The 14252-nt window shown below is 43.9% G+C and overlaps 1 protein-coding gene across 1 annotated transcript in view; it reads right to left on the reverse strand.

The window, feature by feature from the left end:
• Nucleotides 1-14252, reverse strand: part of LOC126162301 (trypsin-1-like) — a 67427-nt gene that overhangs the window by 4016 nt on the left and 49159 nt on the right. Inside the window, exon 5 of the mRNA XM_049918723.1 lies at nucleotides 1421-1570. Within this exon, the coding sequence (XP_049774680.1) occupies nucleotides 1421-1570 (150 nt within the window). The remainder of the gene's footprint in view (nucleotides 1-1420; nucleotides 1571-14252) is intronic.

Consider the following 14252-nt stretch of genomic DNA (forward strand, 5'->3'; position numbering starts at 1 on the left):
TTATGTTCAATCTGTACATCAAAGAGGCAATGATGGAAATAAAAGGAAGTTTTTGAAGTGGAAGTAAAATTCAAGGTGGAAGAATAATAGTGATACGGATCGCTGGTGACATTGCTATCCTGGGTGAAAGTGAAGAAGAATTACATGATCTGCTAAATAGAATGAAGTCTAATGAGTACAGAGTATGGGTTGAAAGCAAATCGAAGAAAAGCGAAGGTAATGAGGAGTAGTAGAAAAGAGTACAGCGAGAACACTAGCATCAGGAATGATGGTCCGAAGTAGCAGAAGTTAAGGAATTCTGTACCTAGACAGTAAAATAACCAATGACGAACGGAGCAAGGAGGACTTCAAAAGCAGACTAGCACTGGCAAAAAGGGAATCCCTGGCCAAGAGAAGTCTACTAGTGTCAAATATCAGCCATAATTTGAAGAAGAAATTTCTGAGAATGTACATCTGGAGTACAGCATTGTATTGTAGTGAAATATGGACTGTGGGAAAACCGGAACGGAAGAGAATCAAAGCATTTGAGATGTAGTGCTACAGACGAATGCTGAAAATTAGGTGGACTGATAGGTAAGAAATGAGGAGTGCCGCGCAGAATCGGAGAGGTAGGGAATATGTTCAAAATACTGACAAGGAGAAGGGACAGGATGATAGGACATCTGTTAAGACATCAGGGAATGACATCCATGGTACTAAAGGGAGCTGTAGAGGGCAGAAACTGTAGAGGAAGACAGAGACAGAAATACATCCAGCAAATAACTGACGACGCTGGTTGCAAGTGTTACTCTGAGATCAAGAGATTGGCTTAGAAGAGGAATTCTTGGCTGACCTCATCAAACCAGTCAGAATACTGATGACCAGAAAAAAAGTAAGACAGATGTGAAAGCTACAGATAGAAAAACTCATTTGGTAGGATGGTATTGAAAGGTTTGTGGATCTATATTAGATCTGTGATTGAATAGTGGACGTGAAGGATGAAATGGCAGGTAAGGAAGATAACGACTGAATAAACAGCTGGCCAGTTAATGCTATAAATGTTGGCAATATAAGTGCTTGTATGTCTCGTACATTTACACACACAAACGCGCGCGCTAATCAAGAAATATAAATACAATATACAGAAATAAGAGAAACATTGTGACATTGATTTGAAGTTGTACAGTAAATTATTTTTGTATCTTCCATTTGGTATCATTTGACAGGTATTTCCTTTGTCATGCCGTTGGACAGAAGCGGATGTAACGTAAAAATGAGACGTATCAGAAAATCTCAGGAATACGATTTCCAGGTATTTCTATTTAGTTTTAACAAAAGTTAGCAAATTATCTTTTAGAATAAACAGTAATTATTACTCCCGTAGTTGTCTAAAATATCCATATGCTTGATTATCAACGTAAAAAAATTGAAAATTACTTACACCACAAATCCCGGAATAACGGTCTCCCGCGCAAACGTGCTCTGGCAGGATGAGATTAAAACTGTAGTCTTTCTGACATTCCTGGTTGTTGACGATTGTTAAGTTGGTTTTCTGAAGCCATGGCGCCAGCGTGTCGTTCCCGTAATCACTCTGCAAAAAAATTTATTAGTGGAATTCTGGATATAATTATGAAATGTTTTCAAAGGCACTGTCATCATACGTCGGCCTAGAAGTAAAAGACTGCGCTTCTTATGTAGAAACTGTAATTATATGTGGACACAGTCCCATTTAGCTCAATTCTCATTGTTAGAAAGTTTCTGCAGTAAGTTGACTCCCTCACTGAAGTGTAGATCTGAAATATTGCAAAATTTATAGCCACAGTTGCCATAACCTAATGACTAGACCCAGAAACGGTGGCAACCACAAGCTGTTTAGATGTGGGCAGAGATGGTAGTCATAGGGGTCGACATCTAGGTTTCTATGTGGATATTACCCCAATTCGTATTTTAAATTCCTTAGAGTTCTGTGAAAGAAGGGGACTAGCTTTTGACTTATCTCGCAGCTTCAGAGACATTTAAATCAAAACATCTTGATATATTCGCGCTCTTCAATTGTTATTATTAGTACCCATGCCATATATGTAATACATTGCATCAAGTAAAGGAACATGATACGTGATATCATGATGTATAACATGACACATGTGTTCAAGTCATTCAGTATGGCATTGGTCATGTCGTGCAGTAGGACACAAATAGCCATTAAAATTTTGGATTTATGCATCCCCACTCTTGGATACTACCTATTGTAGATTCTCCTCACTCTCTAAAAGCACATAATTTTGTGTCTGTTCTCACACCACTAACAATACGTGTAACAGGGAGTGTATCTGAGGGACCAAATAGTCTCCTCGCGGAAAACTTAACCATTCCCACCCAAAAAAATATAAAAATTAGAGTTCCCCAGGAATATATCCACACCCAAATATTTCATCCTCGCAGAAAAACGTGTTTAGCTATTACATGTATGTATGCTCTTTATCCATATGATATTACACGAGGTTTGTCCGGAAAATACGTGTAAAAGTTGAATAATGTCTTTACTTTACAGGTTGCAGTCACCGCCAGATGGGACTACTGCTGTAATCAATCCTATCAACGCTCAGTTCGAGTCAGAGCACTCTGCGTGAAGGTGGGAGTGTGCGGCAGCTTGTTGACAGTTACCCTTCTTCACCTGCCGTCGGCATGGAGCTCTCTCTGATTGAGAAACAGCGCGTCAACATCAAGTTTCTTGCAAAGCTAGGAAAGAATGGTCGTGAGATTTTTGACTGTTTGAAACAGGTTTACGGAGACAATTCTCTGAAGGAACAAACCGTGAACAAGTGGTTATAAAGGTTCCGGGATTGCCGAGAAGAAGTGAACGATGACCCTCGCCCAGGACGCCCGTCGACATCGAGTTCCGATGCAAATGTTGAACAAATTCGGGCTTGTGTTCTAAAGACCGTAGATTGACAGTCAGAATGATTGCTGACGAGCTGTCAATCCCCAAACCAATCGTTCCCGAAATCCTGACACAAAAACTTGAAATGAAGAAATTGTGTGCGAAAATCGTACCGAAGCTCTTGACGACAGAACAGAAAGCAAAGAGGGTTGAGTGCTGTGAGGATTGGTTGGAAGCAGAGGAACGAGGGGACTTTCTCAACCGAGTCATCACTGGAGACAAGTCCTGGTTTTACGAATCCGATGTGGACTCAAAAAGCAACTGGAATCACTCAACAGAGGAAAGTCCACTGGACCTGACGGGATACCAATTCGATTCTACACAGAGTACGCGAAAGAACTTGCCCCCCTTCTAACAGCCGTGTACCGCAAGTCTCTAGAGGAACGGAAGGTTCCAAATGATTGGAAAAGAGCACAGGTAGTCCCAGTCTTCAAGAAGGGTCGTCGAGCAGATGCGCAGAACTATAGACCTATATCTCTGACTTCGATCTGTTGTAGAATTTTAGAACATGTTTTTTGCTCGAGTATCATGTCGTTTTTGGAAACCCAGAATCTACTATGTAGGAATCAACATGGATTCCGGAAACAGCGATCGTGTGAGACCCAACTCGCTTTATTTGTTCATGAGACCCAGAAAATATTAGATACAGGTTCCCAGGTAGATGCTATTTTTCTTGACTTCCGGAAGGCGTTCGATACAGTTCCGCACTGTCGCCTGATAAACAAAATAAGAGCCTACGGAATATCAGACCAGCTGTGTGGCTGGATTGAAGAGTTTTTAGCAAACAGAACACAGCATGTTGTTATCAATGGAGAAACGTTTACAGACGTTAAAGTAACCTCTGGCGTGCCACAGGGGAGTGTTATGGGACCATTGCTTTTCACAATATATATAAATGACCTAGTAGATAGTGTCGGAAGTTCCATGCGGCTTTTCGCGGATGATACAGAGAAGTTGCAGCATTAGAAAATTGTAGCGAAATACAGGAAGATCTGCAGCGGATAGGCACTTGCTGCAGGGAGTGGCAACTGACCCTTAACATAGACCAATGGAATGTATTGCGAATACATAGAAAGAAGGATCCTTTATTGTACGATTATATGATAGCGGAACAAACACTGGTAGCAGTTACTTCTGTAAAATATCTGGGAGTATGCGTGCGGAACGATTTGAAGTGGAATGATCATATAAAATTAACTGTTGGTAAGGCGGGTACCAGGTTAGATTCATTGGGAGAGTCCTTAAAAAATGTAGTCCATCAACAAAGGAAGTGGCTTACAAAACACTCGTTCGACCTATACTTGAGTACTGCTCATTAGTGTGGGATCCCTACCAGATCGGGTTGACGGAGGAGATAGAGAAGATCCAAAGAAGAGCGGCGCGTTTCGTCACAGGGTTATTTGGTAACCGTGATAGCGTTACGGAGATGTTCAACAAACTCAAGTGGCAGACTCTGCAAGAGAGGCGCTCTTCATCGCGGTGTAGCTTGCTCGTCAGGTTTCGAGAGGGTGCGTTTCTGGATGAGGTATCGAATATATTGCTTCCCCCTACTTATACCTCCCGAGGAGATCACGAATGTAAAATTAGAGAGATTCGAGCGCGCAAGGAGGCTTTCAGACAGTCGTTCTTCCCGCGAACCATACGCGACTGGAACAGGAAAGGGAGGTAAAGACAGTGGCACGTAAAGTGCCCTGGGCCACACACCGTTGGGTGGCTTCCGGAGTATAAATGTAGATGGAGATGTAGCTCAAATCTCAAAGCAAGCAGACAATGTTGATTGTTTTCTTTGATTCTAGAGGCATTGTTAACGAGGAATTTGTCCCTCCCGGCCAGAAAGTGAACGGAAATTTTTACATTGAAATTTTGACACGTCTCAGAGTTCGTATGGCGCGAGTTCGACCGGAGTAGGCAAAAGGGATCCTTCATCACGGCAATGCGCCCGCTCATACATCGCTCGTTGTGCACGAGTTTTTGGCCCGAAGCTCGATCACTGTGACAGACCACCCGCCTTATTCACCGATTTAGCCCCGTGTGACTTTTTCATGTTTCCGAAATGCAGAATGGTGCTTCGGGGGCGGCATTTGGGAGATGTGGAAACCATCAAGGCGGAAACGACACGACAACTGAACAACATCACAACTGAAGACTTTCAGCAATATTATCAACAGTGGAAACTGCGCTGGCAGAAGTGTATAGCGTCTCAGGACGAGTACTTTGAAGGAGACCATATTGTAATACCTGAATAATTGTAAAATAAAGTTTTTATTCAACTTTTATACGTATTTTCCGGACGAACCTCGTATATTAGTTACTATGATTGGCAAATATTTTGAGCATCCCCCCCCCCACCCCCCTAGAAACCATGGACGTCGAAATCGACGATGAGTAGATTACCATGCCTTAGCGATACGACGAAAGGGTACTTGTTGAGAGGCTAGATAAAAGTATGGATCCTGAAGAGGGGCAGCAGCCTTGACAGTAGTTACAGGGGCAACAGTCTGGATGATAGACTGATCTGATCTGACATCAACCGAAACGGCATTGCTGTGCTGGTACTGCGAAACGGTTGAAAGCAACTTCAAACTACAGCCGTAATTTTCCTGAGGGCATACAGCTCTACTATATGGTTAAATGATGATGGTATCCCTCGGGTAAAATATCCCGGAGGTAAAGTTGTCCCCCATTCGGATCTCCGCGCGAGGATTACTCAGGAGGGTGTCGCAATCAGGTGAAACAAAACTGATGTTCTACGGATCAGAGGCTGGAATGTTAGATTACTTATTCGGACAGGTAGGTTGGAAAATTTAAAAATGAAAATGGATAGGAGGAACTTCGAAATAGTGGGAGTTGGTGAAGATCGGTGGCAGGGGCAACAAGACCTCAGGTTAGGTGAGTACTGGGTCATAAATCCAAAATCAAATACGAGTAATGCGGGGGTAGGTTTAATAACGAATAAGCTACTACTAACAGCATACTGAACGCATTATCGTACTCAAGACAGACAGCACAGTACAAATTTATACGCGAAATAGCTCCGCAGATGCGAAGAGATTGAAAAAAAAGTGTGCTGAGATGAGAGAAATTATTCAGATAGTTAGGGGACACAAAAATTTAATAGTTATTCGGGACTGGAATTTGATAGTAGGAAAAGAAAGAGAAGTAAAAATATTAGGAGACTATGGACTTCGGGGAAAGGAATGAAAGAGGACGCCGCCTGGTAGAATTTCGAAGAGAACGTAATCCTCGCCAACACTTGGCTTAAGGATTACGAAAGCAGTATACATGGAAGAGACCTAGAGACCCCGGAAGGTTCCAGATGGATTATACACTGAAGGAAAGAAATTGCAACACCAAACCATAATTAATGTAAATAATATTTTGGGAACACATTTATCTAGGTAGACACTGCAAGATCGCATGTTAATGTAAGAGAGAAATAAGCCCTTGCAAATGTGAAATATTGGTACATTAATAACTAGTGTAATTGTCAGTACGTAATGAAAGTATGCTAACGTGAGCGCATTCTCTTGTATAGGCTCCAGATGTCACTTTGTGACATGCTGTTCCATACCTGTTACACTTGGTCAGTCAATACAGGGACAGTTAATGGTGTTTTATGGATGCTTCTGGAGTTGTCATCCGCTGATGTCGCATTTGTGCTCGATTTTGGCAGATGGAGTAATCAAGCAGGCCAAGGCAACATCTCGACAGTCAGTAGAGCATGTTGGGTTACAACGGCGGTATATTGGCGAGCGGTATTCTGTTAGCTAAACACTGCTGGAATGCTGTTCAGGAATGATAGCAGAACAGGTCAAATAAATAGATCACACTCCAAATCATAGCTCCAGGTACAGATGCAATGTGTAAGCCACGCACACAGTTTGGTTGCAGGCCCTCAAATAGCCTCTTTTCCAGCACATGACCAACACTGGCACCAAGGCAGAACGAGCTATCAACAGAAAACAAAACCGATCTCCAACCTTTCCTTGCACTCGCGCTTGAAGTCGCAAATGGTGGTGGTTTGGGGTCAGTGGAATGAGCGCTACAGGGTATCTGGCTCGGAGCTGTCCTTGAAGTAACCGATTCGTAACAGTTCGTTGCGTGACTGTGGGGCAAACTGCTGCCCAAATAGCTACTGCAAATGCAGTACGATCCGCCAGAGCCATACGCCGAACACGATGATCTTCCCTATCCGAAGTGCTACATGGCCGTCCAGAGTCCGTATCTCTTCCGACCACACATTCCCGTCACCACCGCTGCCAGTCATCATGTGCAGTGGCTACATTCTCTCCTAGTCTTTCCGCTATGTCACACAAAGAACAACCAGCATCTCGAAGACCTGTTTCACGACCTCATTCAAACTCAATAAGGTGTTGATAATGGTCTCCTCTTTGTCGTCTAAAAGTTATTCCTGATTAACATCAACTGAACACGTCAACTCTCAAACGTAACTAATGCTCACGACCGTTACAGCGCGTATTTAAAGAAAACCTGATTTGCATACTCATAGCGGCGCTACTACCGCCACTGTTATGCGACTGGCGCGAAATCTGAGTGGATATAATCGTTCAGATGTAGAAATACGCCTACCAAATTTTATTTATATCGCACAGCTCTTTATTGGTGTTGCAGTTTTTTTCCGTCAGTTTATAATGGTAAGACAAACTTTTCGGTACCAGATTTTAAATTCTAAGGCACCTCCAGGGGGTTGTTAATTGTAAATTAAAACTGAACGAATTGGAAAAGGTAGGGCAACGGAAGACCTGGATAAGTTGGATGAACCAAAGGTTACAATTCAAAAAGAAGTTTCAGAGGGGGCATTAGACAATAGTTGACTAGAACAGGGGAAGGAGACAAAGTAGAATACGAGTGGGTAGCTTTCAAAGGAAATAGTGAAGGCAGTAGGGGATCAAATAGGTAGAAAGACAACGCCTAAAACCAAGCGTTGGATAATACAGGAGGTATTTAATTTAACCGACGAAAGGAGAAAATATAAAAATGCGGCAAATGAAGCAAGTGAAAGGGAATACAAACGTCTAAAAATGCGACTGGCAAGATGTGCATAATTTGTAAGCAAAAATGGCTAGATGACAAATGTAATCATTTAAATGGATATATCACTAAGTGAAAGGTAGATACCGTCTACAGAAAATTAAAGGGGCCTTTGGAGAAAAGAGAAACAGCTGCATGAACATCAAGAACTCAGCTGGGAAACCAGTTCTAGACGAAAAGGAAAAGCTGCAGGTTCGAAGGCGTGTACGGGAGGTCTACACACGGGTGATGCAGTTTAAGGCAATATTATAGAAATGGAGAAGGATGTAAATGAAAATGAGAGGGGAGGTACGATACTACGAGAAGAATTTGACAGAGCACCGAAATCCGTAAGCCGAAACAAGGTCCCTGATGTAGAAGACACTCCACAAGAACTACTGATAGCATTGAGAGAGTCAGCCATGGCAAATCTTCACGATCTGGTGCAAGACGAATGAGAGAGGAAAAATACCCTTACACTTCAAAAAGAATATAATAATTTCGAATTCAAAAGTAAGCAGGTGCTGAGGGATGTGTATATTATCGAACTACCATTTTAATATGTCATGATTGCAAAATGCTAAGAAGAATGGTAAAACAGGTAGAAGAAGACCTCGGGGAAGATCAGTTTGTATTCCGGAAGAGTACAGGAACACTGACCCTACGACATCACAAGAAAAGCCAAACCTACGTTTATAGCATTTGTAGGCTTCAAGAAAGCTTTTGACAACGTTGACTGGAATACACTCTTTGAAATTCTGAGGCTATCAGGGGTAAAATACAGCGAACGAAGGATATTGACAGCTTGTACAGAAACCAGACGGCTGTTACAAGAGTCGAATGGCATGAAAGGGAAGCAGTGGTTAAGAAGGGAGAGAGACGCGGTTCAAATAACTGGTGGCTGAATTTATGTGTAGGTATACAGACAGTGTATAACTACACTCCTGGAAATGGAAAAAAGAACACATTGATACCGGTGTGTCAGACCCACCATACTTGCTCCGGACACTGCGAGAGGGCTGTACAAGCAATGATCACACGCACGGCACAGCGGACACACCAGGAACCGCGGTGTTGGCCGTCGAATGGCGCTAGCTGCGCGGCATTTGTGCACCGCCGCCGTCAGTGTCAGCCAGTTTGCCGTGGCATACGGAGCTCCATCGCAGTCTTTAACACTGGTAGCATGCCGCGACAGCGTGGACGTGAACCGTATGTGCAGTTGACGGACTTTGAGCGAGGGCGTATAGTGGGCATGCGGGGAGGCCGGGTGGACGTACCGCCGAATTGCTCAACACGTGGGGCGTGAGGTCTCCACAGTACATCGATGTTGTCGCCAGTGGTCGGCGGAAGGTGCACGTGCCCGTCGACCTGGGACCGGACCGCAGCGACGCACGGATGCACGCCAAGACCGTAGCATCCTACGCAGTGCCGTAGGGGACCGCATCGCCACTTCCCAGCAAATTAGGGACACTGTTGCTCCTGGGGTATCGGCGAGGACCATTCGCAACCGTCTCCATGAAGCTGGGCTACGGTCCCGCACACCGTTAGGCCGTCTTCCGCTCACGCCCCAACATCGTGCAGCCCGCCTCCAGTGGTGTCGCGACAGGCGTGAATGGAGGGACGAATGGAGACGTGTCGTCTTCAGCGATGAGAGTCGCTTCTGCCTTGGTGCCAATGATGGTCGTATGCGTGTTTGGCGCCGTGCAGGTGAGCGCCACAATCAGGACTGCATACGACCGAGGCACACAGGGCCAACACCCGGCATCATGGTGTGGGGAGCGATCTCCTACACTGGCCGTACACCACTGGTGATCGTCGAGGGGACACTGAATAGTGCACGGTACATCCAAACCGTCATCGAACCCATCGTTCTACCATTCCTAGACCGGCAAGGGAACTTGCTGTTCCAACAGGACAATGCACGTCCGCATGTATCCCGTGCCACCCAACGTGCTCTAGAAGGTGTAAGTCAACTACCCTGGCCAGCAAGATCTCCGGATCTGTCCCCCATTGAGCATGTTTGGGACTGGATGAAGCGTCGTCTCACGCGGTCTGCACGTCCAGCACGTACGCTGGTCCAACTCAGGCGCCAGGTGGAAATGGCATGGCAAGCCGTTCCACAGGACTACATCCAGCATCTCTACGATCGTCTCCATGGGAGAATAGCAGCCTGCATTGCTGCGAAAGGTGGATATACACTGTACTAGTGCCGACATTGTGCATGCTCTGTTGCCTGTGTCTATGTGCCTGTGGTTCTGTCAGTGTGATCATGTGATGTATCTGACCCCAGGAATGTGTCAATAAAGTTTCCCCTTCCTGGGACAATGAATTCACGGTGTTCTTATTTCAATTTCCAGGAGTGTATATTAAGAAAGCAACTGGTCTTTTTGCCTTAAAATCAGACCCTCTCAAGCCCAAGGCAGGTGAAATCATTATTGATGTAGGTCGTGTGACTAGGGCCTCCCGTCGGGTACACCGTTCGACGATGCGAGTCTTTCAATTTGACGCCATTTCGGCGACTTGCGCCTCGATGGGGATGAAATGATGATGATTAGGACAACACAACACCCAGTCCCTGGGCGGAGAAAATCTCCAACCCAGCCGGGAATCGAACCCGGGCACTTAGGATTGACATTCTGTCGCGTTGACTACTCAGCTACCGGGGGCGGACATTGCTCTAGGTAAGCAGATGGAACGCTGGGTTGACCACTACCTCGAGTTGAATGTAGCGAAAAATGAAGTTGTCAGGGATAAAACGCTTAAAATGGCTCTGAGCACTATGGGACTTAACATCTGAGGCCATCAGTCCCCTAGAAATTAGAACTACTTAAACCTAACTAACCTAAGGACATCACACACATCCATGCCCGAAGCAGGATTCGAACCTGCGACAGTAGCGGTCGCGTGGTTCCAGACCGAAGCGCCTAGAACCGCTCGGCCGCAAAGGCCGGCTGTCAGGGATACACCTGACGCCATCACACAAATGGTACTTATATAATAACTACATGCAATGCCTACTATGGAAAACTCAGTAATCCAATAGATTCTCCTGCTAGTGAAAAGACTCTACGTGAAGATGGGATCTGTGCAGATATTATTAAGTAAAACAAGCCAGTCTCTCTCAGACACCTACACTCACGTCTCACAACCAGCCAGGAAGAAGGTTACAACTCAGTGAGTATGAGGAATTAGAAGATTTGTGTTCTGAATAAAAAAAAGAGGGCAGAAGTGTTTGCAACAGTTACTGACGAATGACACTGCCAACTGTAGCTGGGAAAGTATAAGCAAGGTCCATCTTAATATGATTACAGATCCTAGCTTCCAGAATCTATCCAAAATCTCTGTGCTGATTCATACCTGGCCGATCAAACGTGGATATGATCTCTCTACGTCAGCTGCAAGCGAGGAGCCGGGAGAAGCAGTGACTACTTGAAGAATAGAGTACGCTACAATGGACTGCTCAAAATAAAAACTAAATTTCATGTAAACAACACTCGTTATCAGCACCCTTCTCAATAGCTGTGAAACATGGGCATCTCTTGCTAAGCAAGAATCTCGGCTGAACAACTTCCACCTCCACTGTCTCCGAAGGATTCTTCAGATCACATGGACTCTTCCATGTACACAACAGTACGCAACACCGAAATCGTACAGCTTGCAAGAACAACCAGCATTCATGCCCTCCTGAGCTATCGAAATCGAAGGTAACAGGGACATTTTACTATCAAAAACAGTCTCGATCACAATTTATTTTATTGCGGTGTTTGTAACACATTGATTACTGTTCACTTCCACAATGTATTCAAAAGTAATTAACTGGGACATATCTACAACATGTATTCTGAGCGAATACCGAAAAAACTACTGTGTGGAGTAGTCCAGGAGGGTGGGAAGCCAGTCGGTAGATCGCACCTTCGCTTCAAGGATGTCTGCATGAGAGACCTGACTAAAGCCTGTATTAATACAAATCACGGGGAAAGTGTCCGCCCATGGTAGCTAAGTGGTCAGCGCGACGTAATGTCATATCTAACAGCCCGGGTTCGATTCCCGGCTGGGTCGGAGATTCTCTTATCTCAGGGACTGGGTGTTCTGTTGTCCTTATCATCATTTCATTCATCCCCATCGACACGCAAGTCCCCGAAGAGGCGTTAACTCGAAAGACAGGCAGCACGTGAACGGTCTACCCGACGTTGGGCCCTAGCCACACGGCATTTCCATTTTACCGGGAAAGTACTGCTGATCTGCTGATGATCGTGCCATATGGCGACTAACTGCGTGAAATGGGGTCAAGCTTGCAGAGGTTGAACGCACACATGAACAAATTAAGAAGAGGACAACATGGAAAGGGAGAGCGGCTTCTGTTAGAAGTCCCTCACGTTTCACGTCCTCAAACTGCGATGGGCAGTGACACTCTCGAATGGGACTTTTAAACACAGCTGATGCTGCAGTCTCTGAACCACGTATGCTACACCATCACCTTTCGAGGGTTGACGGATGCCACCACACTGAACAGAGAGTAAAGAAACCAAAGAAAAATTTGGAATATGAATTAAAGTTCAGGGAGCAAAAATAAAAACTTTGAGCTTTACCGATGACATTGTAACTGTGTCAGAGACAGCAAAGTACTTGGAAGAGCCGTTGAAAGATATTGACGTTCTGAAAGGAGAATATAAGATGAACATCAACAAAAGCAGAACAAGGATAACGAATGCAGTCGAATGAAATCAGATGATGCTGAGAGAAATACATTAAGAAACGAGATATTTAAAGTAGTGTCTGAGTTTCGCTTTTTGGCCGAAGTAGAGAGGATGTAAAATGTAGAATGGCAATGGCAAGAAAAGCGTAACAGAAAAAAAGAAATTTACTAACACCAAATTTATAATTAAGTGTTAGGAAGCCATTTGTGAAAGTATTAGTATGGATTGTTGCCGTATACGGAAGTGAAACATGGACGAGAGACAGTTTAGACAAGAAGAAAATAGAGGCTTTTTGCCTATAAATTGCATGATGCAGGTGTACTAACACCTAGCAGCTTGGAGTCCTGACTGTGCTGGGAAAATAGGTTAACTCGTAAAAAGATCGAATACGTGAAGAAGTTTTGTTTAAATGATTTTGGTACAACCAGATAAGTCGAAAGGCTAGTTCCCTTCTCTAACATCCCAAACTATGGACAGGACGTAGTCGACATTTTGTGTGCTATAATGGGAGCATTTTTCATTCTCGGTTCCAACTTCCACTTTGCCGCGAATTGCTGCAACAAAAAAGTTCGAATTTCGTATGATTATGATTGTCTGAAACAAGAAGAACTATGAAACAAATTACGCGCGACAAAATATCGTCAGCTTTTCAGACCTGCACGAAAACTGACGAAGTAAGCTTACCTTGTCTGAAAATAACTTTTCTACGAGACAGCATAGTATTTTTTGAAGATATTATGTGTATTTCATGGTCACTTTAGACTGCTAATCGTGAGAACGGATGAAGATTTCACAAAACAACAGGATGACCATTAATTGCATGTATTTGTCTATTTTCTCGGAAAATTTGAACTGATTCGCGCAAGTTTGAAACACAGAAGCGATGTTTATTGCACGTAATATCCGAATGAAGCTGGATTTCTGAAAGAGAGTTTTAAATTTTATCGTAACAATGCATTTTTATTTATCTGATACACTTTAAATTGTTTCCGCGTATTCAGTTCACGTACGAACGACATTTATGTGCTTTGTTCATCTCGACTTTAAAAAAATAGTTCAAATGGCTCTGAGCACTATGGGACTTAACATCTAAGGTCATCAGTCCCCTAGAACTTAGAACTACTTAAACCTAACTAACCTAAGAACATCACGCACATCCATGCCCGAGGCAGGATTCGAACCTGCGACCGTAGACTGAAGCGCCTAGAACCGCTCGGCCAAACCGGCCGGCTTCGACTTTAAACCATTATATCTGGATAAGGGATGAAGATTACTGGATAGAAAATTTCGTTTTCACTTTATCTCTGAATCTACCTTCGTGCAAAGTCTGAACTGATTCCTATAAGTTTCAACTATGCAAGAGTATTTTTTTTCATTCTGTTGTGCGTAAAATGTGGGTGGTAGCCTAGTACAAACGGCGCCATTAGCTGAGCATTAATTTCAACACAATTAATATCTTCTGCAAAAGGAATTAATTGATTCACACTGTTTCCCTTGGCACCATCTCCGGTTTGTAGTTCAAACTTTGCTTAATATATCGTAACATAGCTACAGCTAGACACATATTCGAATGGCTACCAGATGGTGGCTGGTGAGAGCTAAAC

Source organism: Schistocerca cancellata, chromosome 1 (genome assembly GCF_023864275.1).
Source record: "Schistocerca cancellata isolate TAMUIC-IGC-003103 chromosome 1, iqSchCanc2.1, whole genome shotgun sequence".
Classification (NCBI taxonomy): domain Eukaryota; kingdom Metazoa; phylum Arthropoda; class Insecta; order Orthoptera; family Acrididae; genus Schistocerca; species Schistocerca cancellata.